This window comes from Calliphora vicina, chromosome 5, assembly GCF_958450345.1.
Source record: "Calliphora vicina chromosome 5, idCalVici1.1, whole genome shotgun sequence".
In the NCBI taxonomy this organism is placed as follows: Eukaryota; Metazoa; Arthropoda; class Insecta; order Diptera; family Calliphoridae; genus Calliphora; species Calliphora vicina.
This window is the reverse complement of record NC_088784.1, coordinates 104,811,997-104,832,737: the sequence shown is the minus strand read 5'-3', so window position 1 is coordinate 104,832,737 and position 20,741 is coordinate 104,811,997. Positions and strand designations below refer to the sequence as shown.

The 20,741-nt window shown below is 30.6% G+C and overlaps 1 protein-coding gene across 6 annotated transcripts in view; it reads left to right on the top strand.

Annotated features, from left to right (window-relative positions):
• Positions 1-18,137, top strand: part of Epac (Exchange protein directly activated by cAMP) — a 181,873-nt gene extending 163,736 nt beyond the window's left edge. For all 6 annotated transcript variants that reach the window (XM_065511856.1, XM_065511855.1, XM_065511859.1 and 3 more), the window contains 8 exons: positions 1,051-1,227; positions 1,394-1,555; positions 7,673-8,034; positions 8,182-8,435; positions 8,558-8,728; positions 17,342-17,475; positions 17,580-17,929; positions 17,994-18,137. In XM_065511856.1, the coding sequence (XP_065367928.1) occupies positions 1,051-1,227; positions 1,394-1,555; positions 7,673-8,034; positions 8,182-8,435; positions 8,558-8,728; positions 17,342-17,475; positions 17,580-17,929; positions 17,994-18,121 (1,738 nt within the window). In that variant the 3' untranslated portion in view covers positions 18,122-18,137. The remainder of the gene's footprint in view (positions 1-1,050; positions 1,228-1,393; positions 1,556-7,672; positions 8,035-8,181; positions 8,436-8,557; positions 8,729-17,341; positions 17,476-17,579; positions 17,930-17,993) is intronic.
• Positions 18,138-20,741: the final 2,604 nt, after the last annotated feature.

Here is a 20,741-nt window from a genome sequence, read left to right as displayed (position 1 = left end):
ATTTAAGCTATATCGAGACTATGTAAAGGCATCCGATTGAAGCTAATTTGAGACTATATAATGGCCAGCGATTGAAGCTAATTTGAGACTATGTAAAGGCCTCCGATTGAATCAATATTGGGACTACATAAAGGCCTAGGATTGAAGCTAATTTGAGACTATATAAAGGCCTCCGACGAAAGCAAATTTGAGACTATATAAAAGCATCCAAGTGAAGGTAATTTGAGACTATATTAAGGCTTTCGATTGTAGCGAATTTGAGTCTATATAAAGATCTACGATTAAATCTAATTTGAGACTGTATAAAGGCCTCCGATTGTAGCTAACTTGAGTCTATTTATAGGCCTCCTATTGAAGCTAATTTGAAACTATATAAAGGCCTAGGAGTGAAGCTAATTTGGGATTATATTATACAAAATCAATACTATATAAGAACATACAATTGAAGCTAGTATTTAAATCGAGTGTAAACTTAGCAATTGCTAACTTTAAAACTACAGGGTACAAATAGTTTGGTCACATGCAACTTTCTACTGTAAATAGACATTCAAACCAATTTACGAGTATGCAAGAGTTTTACAACAGGATTAGTTTTGAAAGTGAATGTGGCACAAAAAAACACTGCTTATACACTGGTCCTCTATAATAGTGTAGCAATGTTTACTATACAAAAGAAAAATTTTATAAAACAAGGATTAAATTTCAATTAACAAAATGCATTTGGCTGCATTTATTGTCAACCAGGGTCATTTTTCTAAAGCCGAAAAACACAATTAAACAAATACATAAATAAATAAATAAACCGGAACAAATAACACAATATCAAATTAAATTTTTAATTGGTAGCACTTAAAACGCTTAATATTTTATTAAAGTGTAATTGCTATAATACGCCTACTATTTGTAAAAGAATTTAAATAGCCAGTAAATTCTAGCAAATAAGTTTAAATAAAAGGATTTAAATTATAATTTATTTTGTATTCACTTTAATCCCTCTTCTTTTTTGCTACAAATATATTTGAATTATATTGTTTTTTTTTCCATTTGCAGAGCTGCTACCATAGTTTTGAAAGAAAACAATTGCCATCTGTTGCGTGTGGATAAAGAACATTTCAATCGTATTCTACGTGATGTTGAGGCAAATACTTTAAGATTACAGGAGCATGGTAAAGATGTTTTAGTTTTGGAACGTGTTGCAAAACAAAGAGGACAACATTCGGCATTTAAGTAAGTAATTTTACTGTAACTTTTGTTTCGTTTCGTGAGCTAGAGAGTTTGTACGTGTGTTGCTTGAAACTTTTAAAGTTTTTTAAACAGTTTTTTTGAGTTTTAAATGTTTTGTCTTTAAGTTTAATTTACATTTATTTTGTTGTTTACGTTTCTTTTTTTGTAGATACACTGTCATGTCGGGTACACCTTCAAAGATGTTGGAACATTTATTAGAGACTCGTTTGGGTACGCAAGTCAGCGGTGTGGATCCTTTCTTAGATGATTTCCTGCTGACCCATATTGTCTTTATGCCCGTTGTACAATTGGTGGATGAATTGGCTAATTAATATCCTTTTTCTAACGAAATTTTACTTACATTAATATTTTAAATATTTTTTAAACAAAAGTGCTGGTTTTTATATAAATAAGTAGGAGAATATTATAGAAATTTTCCAATTTGTAAAGAAGCAAATTTTCAACACCTTCAGTCATGGATTTAAAATATCAATATCTGATTTTGAAGCTATCATACGACTGTATAACGACCTACGATTTAAGCTAAAATAATGCTACATAACGACCTATAATTGACGCTAACATTAGACTTAATAACGACCTACGATTGCAGCTAAAGTTCTAGTTCAGTTCTAGTTCAGTTCTAGTTCAGTTCTAGTTCAGTTCTAGTTCAGTTCTAGTTCAGTTCTAGTTCAGTTCTAGTTCAGTTCTAGTTCAGTTCTAGTTCAGTTCTAGTTCAGTTCTAGTTCAGTTCTAGTTCAGTTCTAGTTCAGTTCTAGTTCAGTTCTAGTTCAGTTCTAGTTCAGTTCTAGTTCAGTTCTAGTTCAGTTCTAGTTCAGTTCTAGTTCAGTTCTAGTTCAGTTCTAGTTCAGTTCTAGTTCAGTTCTAGTTCAGTTCTAGTTCAGTTCTAGTTCAGTTCTAGTTCAGTTCTAGTTCAGTTCTAGTTCAGTTCTAGTTCAGTTCTAGTTCAGTTCTAGTTCAGTTCTAGTTCAGTTCTAGTTCAGTTCTAGTTCAGTTCTAGTTCAGTTCTAGTTCAGTTCTAGTTCAGTTCTAGTTCAGTTCTAGTTCAGTTCTAGTTCAGTTCTAGTTCAGTTCTAGTTCAGTTCAGTTCTAGTTCAGTTCTAGTTCAGTTCTAGTTCAGTTCTAGTTCAGTTCTAGTTCAGTTCTAGTTCAGTTCTAGTTCAGTTCTAGTTCAGTTCTAGTTCAGTTCTAGTTCAGTTCTAGTTCAGTTCTAGTTCAGTTCTAGTTCAGTTCTAGTTCAGTTCTAGTTCAGTTCTAGTTCAGTTCTAGTTCAGTTCTAGTTCAGTTCTAGTTCAGTTCTAGTTCAGTTCTAGTTCAGTTCTAGTTCAGTTCTAGTTCAGTTCTAGTTCAGTTCTAGTTCAGTTCTAGTTCAGTTCTAGTTCAGTTCTAGTTCAGTTCTAGTTCAGTTCTAGTTCAGTTCTAGTTCAGTTCTAGTTCAGTTCTAGTTCAGTTCTAGTTCAGTTCTAGTTCAGTTCTAGTTCAGTTCTAGTTCAGTTCTAGTTCAGTTCTAGTTCAGTTCTAGTTCAGTTCTAGTTCAGTTCTAGTTCAGTTCTAGTTCAGTTCTAGTTCAGTTCTAGTTCAGTTCTAGTTCAGTTCTAGTTCAGTTCTAGTTCAGTTCTAGTTCAGTTCTAGTTCAGTTCTAGTTCAGTTCTAGTTCAGTTCTAGTTCAGTTCTAGTTCAGTTCTAGTTCTGTTCTAGTTCTGTTCTAGTTCTGTTCTAGTTCTGTTCTAGTTCTGTTCTAGTTCTGTTCTAGTTCTGTTCTAGTTCTGTTCTAGTTCAGTTCTAGTTCAGTTCTAGTTCTGTTCTAGTTCTGTTCTAGTTCTGTTCTAGTTCTGTTCTAGTTCTGTTCTAGTTCTGTTCTAGTTCAGTTCTAGTTCAGTTCTAGTTCAGTTCTAGTTCTGTTCTAGTTCTGTTCTAGTTCTGTTCTAGTTCAGTTCTAGTTCAGTTCTAGTTCAGTTCTAGTTCAGTTCTAGTTCAGTTCTAGTTCAGTTCTAGTTCTAGTTCAGTTCTAGTTCAGTTCTAGTTCAGTTCTAGTTCAGTTCTAGTTCTGTTCTTTCCTCTATTTCGAGGAAATATTAAGAAATTGCTTTAATAAGAAAATATTTTCCAAACATGTTTCTCATTAAAAATATTTTCATACAAATATGTATTTCTTAAACTAAATGTTTTCTTAAACTTGCAAAGAATTTCATTTAAGAAAATCCCTCGCATTGCGGCAGGATAACAACAAGTCTCTATGCCAATATTAAATGACGATCTATGAAGTGTGTTTAAGGAAAGAACAAGGAAAAATATTTAAAATTCAAATCGTGTAAAATGGTTCTACTACATAAGTATTTCCATAATAAACCACTAAACCCACTTCCCCCTAAAAACCTAAAGAAACCAGCCTTAATTTGCACACAGCAGCACCGGCTGTATCAATAGCTACCCTGGACTCTGAAAGCACAAGTGTTTGTGTTTAAAGTTTCACAATCATACGTGTTTGAAACACTCATTCTCCCATGAAACTGGCTTTTGAAGTAAGATTTTCTTTTATTTTTGTGGCAGCATAGATAACTTAAGGCAAAAAACAAAATTCATTCTGCTCATTCTGACCAAAGATTCTTTCTTTACTTAACTTAACTTTTTAGCCTTATAAATATTCTGTTTTTTTTTTAAATTTTCTTCACGAGGGAACTTCAATGTTGTCTAGCCTGATAACAGTATAATCATCAAGTGTTGGAAGTGTTTGTGTTCTTGAGTTTTAGATTTATGATGGCAAAGAAAAACTGCTACCTTTCTAAGCTTTTAGCATTTTAAGCACATTTCATTTGACTTACTTACAGACTTGCTCTGTCTTTATTACCCTTTTAGCTGGCTGGCTGCTGCTGTTGGCTTAAACTAGATTATGGTAAATATTTATGATTAATAAAACACTCACTCGCTCACAATGTATTAATCAATTTAATGGTCTTCACATGCATCAGTGCACCCAAGACAACACAAGATTCTGGAAGAGACAAATTGTTTCAAATAATGTGTTGAACACACTCCCCTTCCTTAATAAAACTGAGAAAACTGAAAATATACATTACACGTGCTGCTGATTTTAAAGTATTTATGAGTTTAATTTGTTGATGTATATGATATTTTGTTGAAAGTTTGGAACTAACAAACCATTTGACAGTCAATTTAGAAACAAACGATTTTTTGGTAATGTTTGGGTTTGGTTTTCTTTTAAGCAATGGAAATTCAAATAGTTCATTTTACATTTCCTTTACTTGAAAAGTAGAAGCATATGCAGCATATTTTTGCAGTTCTTTGAAAGTTGTTTTCAAGAACTTCCAACAAATAATCTGTTTGCTATTATGTACTATAACTTTGGTAATCCTATTCCAAATACTTCACAATGATTTTGAAAGCATTAGATGGATTATTTATTGTAATGCCATGACTATGTAGTTCTCAATTCCAGCTAGTTTTAAAGAAGCGTTTTACACCAGTTCTTTAATGAATCAAACATATATTCATTGGAACTAGTTCTTTCATCGGTGATTTTTGTTAGAAATTGTCACACTGAAAAATGCTTCAAATTAACAATTGATATTTCAAAGATTCGCAATCGAAAGCTTTCCTGCATCAGTGTGACGCAACGGTTGAGATCTAGGAGCTCGTTCTCTTGTGGCTTTGTATATTCGTTCTCTAATGTTTCATGCTCAATTGGGTAGTTCTGCTTTTAATCGTTCCAGAATATGTTATTTTGGAACAAGTTCTTTGTAGTTTCAGCTAAATATCTTGTATATTGAATATCTGACATATAGAGGATTGTCCAATAAGTTCACAACAATTTTGTGTTTAAATAAAACACAAAATGATTGAGAGCATGTTGAATTCAAATATGAAATTGATCTCGATTCTTTGGAGTCAACTTTCCACAACTCTTACACACATATCGGCCGCAAGGTTGGAAATTTCGAGTTTCTGAGTTTCTCTAACGTTGTTGGCATTAACCTAAAGCAACTCTGAAAAAAGAAATCCAACATTTCCATTCAATCACATTAGAGCGGTGAATTTCTCTAGTGTACATGATCACCGAACTCCCTCTTCAATAGATGAATTTTATAACCAACTGTGAGACATATGGCATCATTTTGTTGGAACCCCGATAGACTAGACGATGTTGCGCTGGACTATGAATCTGAGGGTTGCGGGTTGTATTCCCACCAGAGACTCTGAGTGTATCAGCAAAACGCTTCTATCCAATTCTGCCCAAAACTAGTTTTCTCACCATGACTAGATAGCAAAAAAAAATGACCGGGACATACGGGGTTGTCATAGAATCCAATCATTGTCGGAATCGGTTTGGAAAACGACAAAAATAGATACATTTGACTTCCAATCTAATTTTTTGTTTAATCGATAAAGAATTTAATACTAGATCACGAGACCAATGTACTTTTCCCGGCGTTTTCAAAACCGATTCCGACAACGATGGGATTCTATGACAACCCCGATAGTCAATCCACAGGATATGCTTTTGTGGATGCAATGGAGTCTTTTGAAGCACATGTAGGTAGAATTGCTATCCAATAAAGCATTTTTAGATTATTGGAAAAGCTGTTAAATCCAAAATGAGCAACATTTAAGTTTGGGTTCCGTGGACAGCCCCTCTTTTAGCAGTCCCTCCGTATGTGATCCCATTGAGTTACCCAAGAGACAAACACCAAGTCCACTAATTAACGCTCAATTCCCCTTTCCCTAATGAATCTTAAATTTATCCTCGACAACATGTCCAAGCTTTAGAATTGGAGAACGCTGAAAATAATTTCTATGAAATTAGAGCTTTTCTTCAATCTTTTGTAGAGAATAATCGCAGAAGTTGAAGCTTTAAATTATCAAGAGGTTTTAAATTCCATCTTTTAAGGTGGCCAAGTTCTTCACTGAATATTGACTAAATTCTAAATTTCTTGAAAGGTTCAGGATTATCCTCAAACTTTAGCAGAGACTAATTGCCCAAAATTCTCCACTAACTTTAGCAAAGGCTACACAAACCTTAGCAGAGAACAATTGCAGAAGTAGACAAAGTTCTTTACCCACAATCTAGACTCATAGATTTCCAATTCATGGAACGGTATCATTATGAAGTAAAGGCTGCGATATTATCGGTTCAAGATCATAGTTGAGGAGTTTTTTAACAAATCGCAATAATTCCACCAACTTCTTGAAAATTCTTCAATTGATTTGAAAATCTTAATTACACTTGTCGCATAGTGTAATTACGGGTCACGTTCTTCAACATCAATGATACCAACCTTTTCAAAACGCTGGTTTAGTTCCTTTAAATAAACCGGATACTTTTTATTGCAAATAAAAGTAGTTTAAAAATTGTAACAACTCTTTATTTATTTAAAATGTACAACAACAGAATTAAATAGTCGCTCAGTGTCTTTTTATACACGTTTATAAATTCGCAGAAATACAGACACACTTTATAATGTACACGAATTCACTGGAAAATACAGCACACTTTAAGGCACTCAGTTGATGTTTATTTGAATAGCGTCTCTCATAAACTGAACTCCCGACTGTAACCATGGCCACTATTTATACACACGCCATCTCTGGTGAACTTTCTACAATGTTCTTTAACTGACAAAACTCGTATATTCGAAGTCTAGAGCTTTCGAATTCACACGCCATCTCTGGTGAACTTTCTACAATGTTCTTTAACTGACAAAACTCGTAAATTTCGAATTCGAATATACGAATCGCAGCAAACATTCAGCGTTGCCATACTTACGATATAAGATCAACTCAAAGCTTTTATTCAATGTTAATAAAGCCGTTAAAATCGTTATATTTTTCGTAACAGTATTCATTGTCGTACTAGATTCAATTTTGATTCTTGATTTCGGATACAGTTCTTAATTTATTTCCACAACAGTCGGTGAGAAAGTAGTGGTCAAATATAACGAAACAATTAATATTTTTTGAAATTTTGATAATTTTATAAATATTTTTTTAATTTTTAAGTCATAGAGGAAAACTGGTCCAAAATAGCCCAATTTTAAAGGCACATAAATATTATTTGTCCAATTCACAACCGGTGTGGTATGTCGTAAATATCTTTTGATTGAAAGATATTTACGACATACAACGTTACGACAGCGATTGTGAATTGGGCAATTAAATTTGAGCCAGCTTAGCGGTGGAATGATTGAGGCTAACGTATCACAGTGCTATCAGGAAATATATGAAAATTCTATTTAAAAACATTTAAATTGTTTTGCATTAGGATTAAAAAAAAAGAAATTGTAAACCAGCCTTTATTCTTACAAAACAAAAACCAGTTCTTTTTTAAAATCCAAACCAGAAACTTTATTTCTTTTATTATTAACAAAAATAAAACACCAAAATTCATATGGTTAACTTAACTTCTTTGCACTTTCCATTGTGACACCAATGATGGCGCGCAAACTCCCGACGATCGGGAATACATAGTAAATTTCAAGAAGCGTGTTATACAATTCATGCAAAAATGGGTGATGGCTGTCAGACATGCAGCCTTCGATGAGCCCAGTGTCTGTGATTTTATCGAAGAGTTGGCCGCCGAAGTGGAAGCGGATCCCGAGCTACAGGAAGAAACCAGTATTATACACAATATTCTCACACAAATGGCACGCTATCAAGATGATCGCAATCAAAATGCAGGACAAAAATGGAAACTGCCACCGAATGGACAGCCTATCTGTTTATTTAGTGGCAATTTAACACCCTCGAAAACAGTTATAAGGCCGGATGATGATAGTAAGTTTAAATAGCATAATTTCAATTTCAACTAAAAAAATTCAACTAAAAATCGATTAGCTTTTTAAACAGCCAAAAGTTGGCATTTATTTAGTATAGTTTTCACATTATACAATTTTCATTTTCATTTTTAATTTTCCAAAACAGTCATATTCCGTGTCTATTGTGCTGACCACACGTACTGCACACTGCGTTTTCCATTGCATACGACAGCGGAAATAATTAAAGCCTGTGCTGCCGACAAACTACAATTGAATCGTGGCCCGGAGGATTTGTGTTTGGTGGAAGTCAAATCGAATGGTGAACGTTCTGTTTTCAAGGATAATGATGTCAGCATACCCACAGGTTTGAGTTTAAATGGACGCCTCTTTGTCTCCGTTAAAGATCATCTGGATGCACTGGTGAGTGTGTGCGTGTGTGCCATTGTTGGCATTTCAGTCATGTCACGAATGACAAAACAATTTGCTTAATGTTGCTGCAATTGAATATTAATGTTGTTGGCTATTTGTTTCTGTTTGTGTAGACGCCTTTGCAGGAGCAAGAAGGACCCACGGAAGCTATTGAAATTGATTTGGAATTGCTGAGTACCAAAGAATTAGCGTATTATATAACTACCTTTGATTGGGATCTATTTTGGGCGGTACATGAGTATGAGCTGTTGTATCACACCTTCGGACGCCATCATTTTGGAAAGGTAAGTTTTTATGTTTGGCTTTTAGTAATGACACTTAGTTTTAATTGAATTTTTAAAATAGAGTTTAGTCAATCACAACTAAATAACAAACATACCATGAGTAAATGAATCACATTTTATTTCATTAGGGTTTTCAAAGTTTTAAACAATAAATAGAGTTTTTGTATTTTTAAACATTTTCAAGGGATCTGGTAATTTTGATGAAAAAAACCATAAGGGTAAATTTTACATTATTTTAGCTTCCAATATCAATTCTAAACCTAAAAAAAAGATAGGTTAGATTATTGGCTTAGGGACAGTGAGCAGAACTGTTGGGAACTTTCATTAAGGCAAAGTAAATTCTCTGCGAGTTGTTAAGTGTTCCCTAATTAATTTGCCACGTAAAACACATAAGGTAGACATGTTATATATCAGTGAATAGGGAATTTTTTCCAATTTTCAAAAATTTACATAAATAGATTTTGCCAATTAATAAATTCATGGAACACTTTTTTTAAAAAATATGACAAAAATGCTTTTTATTGAGTTTTTTCAAAGATAAAAAATTTTCAAATTTAAATTAAATTTGTATTTATGAATATTTTTTAATGAAATTATACAGTTATAGAGATTTTTCTATTGAAAATGGAAAAATAAAAACAAAGTTTGTTAATTGTAATCAGCAATCCCGTAATTCCCAAAAAAGTGTTGATAAATCTCAAAAATGGGATTTTTTAGTTTTATGGCTATAATATCCTTACCAGGGGCGGGGTTATCGGAACCCTTTACAAAATAATTAAGAACATATTTGACCATCTAAAATGGGTTACTATATTTTCATATCGACCATGCGATTTGAGAATTTTTGCACTAAAATTTAATTTTGCATTAAAAATAGGCATTATTTTGGATGGTCCCAGGTCCCCTTGATATCAACAATTTTCAAATTTGTTTTCATTTCAAATATTTAATGTAAAGTTAGCTTTTCAAAAAGTATAAATTCCTAATACAGCTTCTTAGAAATTTTTAAAATAACTTAAAAAGAAAAAAAGTACTTTTTTTCCTAAACTAGGGAAACATTTTAAAAATGTTCAAGTTCTAATGCATATAACTTTGGAGTCAGTCAAGGTTTTAAAACAATTATTTTTTCGTTATATATGTATATACCTATTAATAATGGAAAAATAAAAACAAATTTTGAAATTTGTAATCAGCAATCCCCCAAATTTCCAAAAAAAGTGTTGAAAAATCTCAAAAATGGGATTTTTTAGTTTTTTGACTATAATATCCATACCAGGGGCGGCGCTATCGGAACTATTTACAAAATAATTAAGAACATATTTCACCATCTAAAATGGTTTATTTTATTTTGATATCTACTATGCGATTTGAAAATGTTTGCCCTAAAGTTATATTTTAGATAAAAAATATCCAATTTTTGGATGGACCTGGTCCCCTTGATATTAACAATTTTCAAATTTGTTTTCATTTAGAATATTTAATGTTAAGTTAGCTTCACAAAAAGTATAAATTCCTAATACAGTTTCTTAGAAATTTTTTAGATAACTTAAAAAGAAGAAAAGTACTTTTTTCTGATGTTGAATTTTGCATAAAAAAATAGCCGTTTTTTTGAATGGTTCTGGTTCCCTCGGTATTTAGAATTTTCATATTTGTTTTCATTTAAAATATTTAATGTAAAGTTAGCTTCAAAAAAAAGTATAAAGTCCTATAAATCTTCTTAGAAATTTTTTAGATAACTTAAAAAGAGAAAAAGTAATTTCTTCCCAAAAACTAGTGAAAAATAGCTTTTTTTAAATTTTTAAGTTCAAATGCATATAACTTTGGAGTCAGTCACGATATTTAAAAAAATATTTCTTTGTTTTATTTATACTATTTTATTATTAATCCAATAAAACAAAAATGGAGAAAATCGGGAAATATTTAAACCCGCAGTTATCAAAAAACTGGAGTAGGGTGGATAAAAATGTTGAAAATTTAATTTTCAAATGCAAATATATCCCAAGTTATAAGAGATAATTGATAGCTACGACAAGGCTTTTTGTAGCGCTCGACGAGTAGATTCTATATGTAATTTTTGAAATCGGAACACAAACGAAGAAATAGGATCGTTTTAAAAATTGAACATACCCGAGGTGTCCTACTTTGGGGACCTTTGGCAGCACCCCTGGTAGGCCTCGATAACACATCTTCTTTGTGCACGTCAAATTTCATTCAAATCGAACTAAGGGTTTAGAAGTTACAGATTTATTTCCCTTTTTTATACCCTTCACCTTCGTGAGAAGGGTATATAAGTTTGTCATTCCGTTTGTAATTTCCACAATATAATTTCCCGACCCTATAAAGTATATATATTCTGGATCCTTAAAGATAGCGTAGTCGATTAAGCCAAGTCCGTCTGTCTGTCTGTCCGTCTGTTTGTTGAAATCAATTTCCTGAAGACCCCAGATATCTTCGGGATCCAAATCTTTCAATAATTCTGTAAGACATTCTTTCGAGAAGTTTCCTATTTAAAATCAGCAAAATCGGTCCACAAATGGCTGAGATATGTGGAAAAAAAACAAGACAACCTCGATTTTTGACCTGTTTTTGATTATATCTGGATTAGTAAGTCATTAAATAGACAATATGGATATCTAATGATAGATATTTCAAAGACCTTTGCAACGACGTATATGAGACCATAGTAAGTTGGTCCTACAATGGGTCAAAATCGGAAAAAATAGTTTTTAACCCGAAATTTTTTCACAAAAAAAATTTTAAATTTAAAAAAATAAATTTTTAAAATTTAAAAAATAAATTAATTTAAAAATTTTAAAATAACACTTCGAAATTTTTTTTTTTACAAAAAATTAAAAAAAAACAATGGAAAATAAATAAATTTTCTTTACCTAAAAATTTTTAAAATTTGTATTTTGAAGTATAATTTGGTGAAGGGTATATAAGATTCGGCACAGTCGAATATATCTCTCTTACTTGTTTTTCTGTACCACTGTGCACCGTGAGAGTAAAAGATTTTTTTAAAAAATTTTTGCATAAAAGAAACAATTTCCTTTCTAAAGATATAACAAAGAAACTTAATCAGGTCTTCCTTTTAACCTATTTCTAAGAAATCAGAATTTACTTACCTAATTCCCTTGGTTTAAAGCCCTTCAAAACATTTATTTGTTTAACCTGCAATAATAAAGAATAAGAAAACTACAATTTAATAACAATAAAACTAAATAACCGAAAAATCAATACAAAATTAAAATTAAAACTAAAAATAAAAATAAACTCACATCCCCTATTCAAATATTTTTAGCCAGGATATCGTGTGGTAAGTTGTAAATGGTATTAAATTAAACAAACTAAATGTGTTCGTTCGTTCATTCGTTCCAAAAAACTACAGTTGAATGCTTAATTAAATTTTAGTTGTGGCCAAAGAGAATTGAAAAAAAAACAAGAAAACAATATTGTATTTTAAAATTAAACTTATCAAGCATTAGTTTAATGGTGTTTTTTTATTTGTTACAAGTTGCCCTAAACTTTAAGATTACATGCCAATTTTATTTTATAACAAATTTAGCTAAAGTTTCAAAACGTTTTTAGTTTTTTTCGTTTTTTTTTAATTTAATAAAGTGATTTTAGAGCCAATTTGTTGATTTATTTAATTTCTTTATCATTTAAATGTTGTCATTGTTCTTGTAAATTGTTTTTGTTTTCTGCCAACAAATTACAAAATATCATCATCATCATCGTACAGTGTAATTTGATATGCAAACCACAATTGCAAACATTTTACCGAAATTGTGGATGCTGTGTCTGTCGTCTTCCTTTTAAGTGCTGTTGTTTTGTCTTTGGCCAAAAATCGAATGTCTCTTCTCCATTTAATGTGTTTTGTGAAACCAAATTCGTAGAATTTGTTCATTAAGTAACCAGGACAACAATGACATTGAATAATATTTAATTCCCTGTGTAATTTCCACTTCCTCAATGTGTATGTTTTGCCAACAACGTTCTTAGGAATGCAAACTACCAAGAACCATGTGTTAAGGATGCCAGCATCAAACCCCTTTTTCCAACGAAAGTCTAGCAACTACCAAATGTATTGCAAAAGGATATTGTTATTGTATTGTATTTATTATAAAATTATAAACTTTAATGTGTTTTTATTTGGAAAATTTTAAATTTTATGCAAACAAAATATAAGCAACACTTTAAAATTTTAAAAAGTCTTTAATGAAAACTAAACAAATTAAGTAAAATATATGGAATTGTTTCAAACCTTACATAAATACACATAGATGGGAAACTCTCCCGACAAAGACCTAACTCAGTTGTCAAAATAATCACACAACCGAGTGTTGTTTTTGTTTTCACATAGTTTTTTTTACTAATACAATCTCATCACTTAGGTTTCTGACAACTGAGTTATGTTTTTGATAGGAGAGTTTCCAATCTATGTGTATTTATCTATGTGAAAAACTATGTTAAAACAAAGATTTTTTATTTGAGTTTTTTTTCTAGTTTCCGCAATGTGTATTTCTCTATGTTCCAACTATAAACAGTTTTTCTCAATTTCTCTTCAAAGAAGTACCAAACAGAATAAAGAAAAAGTACTAAATTTACAATTTGTTGACTTCGTAATACACTCAGGAAATATGTAACTAATTTCTTATTTCAAGATTCATTAATTTAGTAAAATCAAAAACGTACCTTTAGAGTAAAGAAACAGTACCATTAAGATAATATTTGCCTAAATCATACCAATGCAATCTTTTATGTTGCAAATGATCTTTAATATTGTTACGTTTTAACCTTTTCAAAACGTTAGTTTATTTCCTTTAAATAAACCGGATACTTTTGATTGCAAATAAAAGCCATTTAGTAGTTTGAAAATTGTAACAACTCTTTATTTATTTGAAATGTACAACAACTGAATTAAATAGCCACTCAATGTTTTTTTATACACGTTTATAAATTCTCAGAAATACAGACACAATTTATAATGTACACGAATTTACTTGAAAAACACAACACACTTTAAGGCACTCAGTTGATGTTTATTCGAAAAGCATCTCTGATAAAACTCACTCACGACTGCAACCTCTGCCACTATTTATAACACTGCCATCTGCACTCTAGATTGCTCTTTAACTGTCAAAGTTCGAATATTCTAGATCATACGCCATCTGTGGTGTACTTTCTACAATGTTCTTTAACTGAATATTCGAATTCAAACAGCGTTGCCAACCTACGATCAATGGTCAACTGAAAGCTTTTATTTAATAATGCCCACAGATATGTTACAGTTTGCTATTACAGCACTGTTATTTGAAAGCATTATGCTACTTTTAAATCAGCCCTTAAAATCGTTATATTTGAATTCAAGTACAATTTCGTAACAATATGTAACAAATTAAGAAAAAGTACTAGCTGAAAAAACAAAATCGTCATTAAATCAATTATTGCCAGATTTTTTATATTTCCCAGATTCATAAATAAATATAAATAAAAAAGTACATTTATATTAATATAGAAAAAGTACCATAAGGCCTTCCTTTGCTTGAATGCAATCTAACTCAGGAACAAAATTGCAAACTTTCATATCTACCAGGTTCTTGAATATGTAAATTAAAAAGCACTAGGTTTTTAAATGCCGATTTCTGTAGCAAAATTCGTGTCGTAATAATGGGTTCAGTAAATGGAGTGCAAAATAAATTTAAGAATTTAGACCCTCATTTGTACAGAAATGGATGCACACTGCTCCCAGATTGTATGAACGAAAAAATTCATGGTAAAGGCCGTCCCCCTACTATGTATTGTAGAAACATGCTGTGTAAAATATTAGGATGATAGAATAACGATAACTGGTGGCGCAACGATGCTGAAGTTTTGAGGTGCATTTACAAGGGGGAAATGCAATTTTTTCAGTTTTTGTAATAATTTTGCCACTAAATAATTCCTTTTGCAATTTAATTTAAAAGAATCGAAATGTGCACGCAATTTTCGTTCTAATAAGAAGTAAAAGACAAAAATTTGTTAAAAAATTTAGGCCACTAGAACATTAACATATTTTGAGAAATATTAATACATTATTATTCTTACTTAAAATATATCTATATTTAATTGTATATGAGTTTTTATCTTCATAGGATACAGTTAACCTATTCACAGGTTAAAATTTTGTTAAACAAATTTCAGAATTTTTTGATCATCACATTGGGATTTATTGTCAACATAATAGGGAATAAAAATATGAAAAAAGTACGACATACCTCTTATAGTTTTTCCGTACCTGCGATTTAAATTTTGCGATTTTCGAGAAAACCAAATTTTTTGGCCATATTTTGGCTAATGAGCTGAATTTCCTTATTGTGATGAATTTCAAGTAAAGCCTGTTCAGAATATTATAGTCCAGGTAATTTAATATATAGTCTGAAAGGTTTACTAAAATCGAAAACCTTAAATCGAGAAGTTCAAAGGTCAAAATTTTCAATATTCAATATTTTTATATTTTTGGGACGATTTTGATGAAACTTAAGAAAAATATAGCACAAAGTCTAGTATTTACAAAAACAGCATAAAAATTAAAATTAACCCTTAATAGCACTTGAAGTTAAAATGACCCCAAACTTCTGAAACCATAAAAAACTTTGTCAATTTCAATAGTGCTGATCAAAATTTGATTTTTAAAGGTAACAAACTTTAAAATATTGTATTGTGTAAGCCATTTCAAAATGGCTTAGTAATACTATTCACCAAAAGCTTATGGTGAATGTGATCCTAGGTTTCAACATGCGAGAGACGGTCTGTTCGGTTCAGAAGTAATGATTTTCATACGGAAGACAAAGTTCGTCCGGGCCAGGCAAAAAAGTTTGAAGACCAAGAATTGGAGGAATTACTCCATGAAGATTGTTGCAAAATCATTGGGAGCTTGCAAAATAATTGCAAGCTACTCAAGCATCAATTTCAAAATGTTTGCGAGCAACAGTATTCATGCAAAAGCAGGGAAATTTGGTACCATACAAATTGAAGCTGAGAGACCTTAAAAGACGATTTTTTATGTCAGAAATTCAGCTTAAACGCTATAAAAGAAAATAATTTTTGCATCGAATCATTACATGCGATGAAAAATGAATCATTACGATTACCGAAGCGTAAGAGATCGTACGTGAACCCCGGCCAACCAGCCGATTCGACACTAAAGCCATATATCCGTGGCGCTAAGGTAATTCTCTGTATTTGGTGAGAGCAAACGGGTCCTATCTATTATGAGCATCTGAAATCTGACCAGACCATCACAGGGAACCTGTACCGAACGCAACTGAAAAACGCCCAGAATATGAAATATTCCATCATGACAACGGTCGGTCACATGTTGCAATACCTATTAAAAAGTATTTAGAATGTCGAGCTTGGAAAGTTTTGCCTCACCCGCTTTATAGTCCAGACCTTGATCCGCTCGACTAAATTTGTTTCGACCGATGCAGAACGCTCTCTCTGTGATACGTTTCACTTAGGAACAGAGTATCAGATATTGGCTTAATTCGTTCTTTGCCTCCAAAGCTGTTTTAAAACAATTGGCCTAAATTCAAAATTTAGATAAAAACAAAATAGGTTAAATTCGAAAGGACCTTCTATTGTAAAACTATCCTCTGTTGAATTTCAGAAAAATATAAAAATATCAATTCTTAAAGAAACTTTCTTTCTAGGAAAATTTTTTTAATTTTTAAATTAAAAATCATTTATTTTTGGACTTACTTTGAAACTCATTTCATATGAATCTAATCGGTCATAAATTGTGTCCATTATGCTGAAAAAGACGGTCCAAGATATAGTGAACTAGCTAACTTTAAGAGGTAAATATCACAAGCGAGTTTGAAAATGTTGCATGTTTGAGTAGGCCATTGATTAGAAATGATCGTAACTTTATTATTGTAATTCGAGCTGAACATCCTGGGGCATTGGAGATGATCAAATTTATACAGCTCATAATTTTATTTAAATTTCCTTTATAGTAAAGCCAAATATATTTCGTAAAGAAAAGGAAAGATATAAAGATTCAATATTTTATTAAGACATTTACGATATTGGAATGATGTAATGGCAAATCGCAGTGTCTCCGCTTAATTTCATATACGTAAAATATTATTAACTAAATGAGAACTATATAGAATTATATTGTAAGCACAGTTATGTGTCAGGACTTATTTTGATTTATAAAAATGCAGATGTCTAATAAATAATTACCTTTCTATTAGTTTAATAATCAAACATTACTAAACTACTTCTTAGTAATGTACACAATATCTACAACTCATTTTAAAGTTAATCAGTAATGTCATATGTTTGCTAACTCCAACCTAAAATCTTATCTGATTTGCTTTATTGCTAATTTCAAGTTAATTTTGTTTATAAATTTTAAAGTGTTGCTGTATTTAAGCATTTTTAAAAGTTGTTGCTATTTGAGTTAATTTTCTTAAATTTAAATTTAATGCATTGATTTTTTGTTGATGTTGCCCAGTTCCAGTTCCTTAAAAAAAAACAAAAAAAAACTTAAATTGATTTCAATTTAAAACTAAACCACTAATAATTTGATTTATTTATTTTCTTTTTTTATTGCCCACATAGATTACGGCCAATTTGGATGTGTTTTTAAGACGATTCAATGAATTGCAATATTGGATTGTAACGGAAATTGTGTCCGCCGCCAGCATGAGCAAACGTGTGGGTTTGTTAAGAAAGTTTATTAAACTGGCAGCATAGTAAGTCATACATATATAGATATAAACCAAAATCAAATAAAATGAAAAGGAAAACTTTAACCTAATTTAAATTAAACAAAAAAACTTTCCTTTTTTATTTCTAGCTGCAAAGAATATCAAAATTTAAATGCTTTCTTTGCCATTGTCATGGGTTTATCGAATATGGCGGTATCACGTTTACAGCAGACTTGGGAGAAAATACCCTCCAAGTTTCGTAAACTCTATCAAGAATTTGAGGCTCTCATCGATCCCAGTCGCAATCACAGGGCCTATCGGGTATTTGTGGGTAAACTACAGCCGCCACTAATACCTTTCATGCCGCTATTGCTCAAGGATATGACATTTGCTCATGAGGGCAACAAGACCAGTTTGGATGGTTTGGTGAATTTTGAAAAAATGCACATGATGGCACAAACAATGCGTACTTTGAGATTTTGTCGTTCTAGAAGTTTGGGTAAATAGTTCACAAAAAAATATAATTTACAAATATGTATTTATAATGTTTATTTTATTTGCAGGACTTGAACCACCTTCACCCAAAAGTGAGGGCGAGGTACGTTCGTTTATCAGCTGTCTACGTGTTATAGACAATCAACGGGTTTTAACAGCCATGTCTCAAAAAATCGAACCAAATCGTAAAATCTAAGTTTTTTTTTATATTATAACAATAACAAACAATATTAATTACTTAAAACCACAATAATAAACAGCAGCATACTTTTAGGTTATTAACTAACCCCTTTAGGTATGCTAAGGTTTTTCAATTGTTGTTAAATCTCTCAATATGCAAATATTTCTTATTATTTGATAGAAAAAAGTTTAAAATATTTAAACAAAATATAGCTTAGAGTTGAAAAACAATTATGATGTGTTTTTTTAATTATTATTATTATGATAACTAAATAATAAATAATATTGTATTTGTTCATTAGTCATTTAGTCAATATTATTATAAATTTAAAATATTATTAATATTAAATCAATATGTATTTTTAATTATTTATATGTGATAATGCAAAACAAAACAAAAAAACTAATTTATGATATACTTTTCCAAGACTTCTTAAATCTTAAATGTAAAAGGGCAGGGGCTTAAAAGTGGATTTGTTTAAAATTTAAAAAAAAATAACTATATTTATACTTTCCGTATAACTTTAGGTTAAAAAATAACTGGACATTGTGTTAAAATTTGAATTTTTATAATTTTTAACATAATATGCTTTTTTATAACGAAAATATGTTATTACGCCCTTTTTAAAGGGGTGTGGCATTAAATTATGCTTTCATTGAAATTCTAACAAAAATACACTAAAGAAACATTGTAACTCATTTCTTCTCCTTCAAAACAAATCCATGATTTTCCTCAAACCTTCGTTTTAGTATTATTCTCTTTAAAACCTAAACAAAATTATGTAAATACTTTCTTTGTATAAAAAACAATCCATCTTATAATCTAGCATATATTTTTCTAAACTCTTTACAAAACTTTTATTAGCTATAAAATTATTATCTTATATTCAAAATTATCTTTATCTATTTTATCATTATTTTTATTTCATTTTATATTATGGTGTAAATTTTGTAAATTATCTCTTTAAATATTTTTAGTTAATCCATTTTGTAAATTGTTATTATGATTTTAATTTTTAAATTTTCTAAGCAATTCATATTTGTTTTTAATTAGTTTTTAGTTTAAAGAAATTTTTATTTTATTTAAAAAAAAAACATTTTATAATAAATTTTTAATATATTATTGAAAAATTAAATTTATTTATTTTATTATTTTAACGAAAAGTTTATTGTTGAACATTTTAAAACACAAAAGAGATTGAAAAGTAATTTAAAACTATTTGTGGAGAATAAGAAAGTAACTTCTAACGAAGTGAAAAAGAAGTAGTTATATTTTAGAACATTCACCATATGTTTGTCATTCTATTATAGTCGATATAGATGTTGTTGAAATCAACAGATTGAAAAATAATTTAAAACTATTTGTGGAGAGTCGTAGTTCTATTTTTATAGCCTTCACCGTGAGTGGTAAGGGTATTTAAAAGTTTGTCATTCCATTATAGTCTATATAGCCATGTCTGTTTGTCCGTCTGTATGTTGAAATCAACTTTACGAAGCCCCCATATAACTGACATACATGATTCATACATCAATATATCTGCTATACTTCCGGTTCGGTTGCCACTTAATTTCGGGAAAACCGACCCACAAATGGTTGGGATATAAGCAAAAAACTACGACCACCTCGATTTTTTACCTAATCAGGATTTATATCTGGATTTCAGAGTCATTAATATAGACAATATGGAATTTTAATGATTGATATGACAAAGACTTTTCCCACGCCATAGGAATTCAGACCGACAATAAGTCAAAACAGTGAAAAAAGTTTTGCAACCAAAATTTTTTTTTAACTAAAAATTAGTTTCACCAAAAATGTTTCAATCTTTATCTTAAATTATACCTTGGTGAAGGATAGCTCTCTAACTTTTTTTATTTTTTAGCAGGAACCATGATACAACATGATTCCAGTAGAAAATAAATTCTCAATTATACAATTCTTGTAACGTCAAACAAAAGAAAATATAAAAAAAATATGAAAAAAATCAAAATCAAAGTTTGACTTTATAGGGCTAAATATTGAAAACTCTCCCTAGTGATTCTACCTTCTACAATTATTGTATCATGGCAGGAACTAGAGTGATATTGACATTTTCAAGTTATTAAAAATAACTTCCAAAAAAACAGCCTCTACTGTTATAATAATCTGGGTGTCTAAGAAGTGCTTCTTAACTAAATTAGAATTATATTAAATTATTCGTATGTGCTCTAGACTATGTCTAATAAATAAGCACTTATATATCAGATTGAAATGTAGCCATTACTAAACTACTTACATGTAATATAAATTGCATGTATTAGTAATTGAAAATTATTGCAATAAGTAAAATTTATTGAGCCTAAAGGTAGGATCACACCATTGCCGCAATGCACCAATTATTGGTCTATTTTATACGTCAATCGTGTGATTTCACAACTTATTGGCTCATATGTCAAATCACAATAATATTGTGCTTATTTGGCCCAATCAAATGCAACCCTGGTGCGGCAATCATGTTAATGCTTGATAGGCAACATGCACCAATCAAAAGGTTAAAAATACACCAATATTTATTGTGTTCTAGTGCGGCAATCAAAGAAGACAATTAGCGCCAATATTCATTTTTGTAAATTAAATATTCTTTTTGTGAGCCACT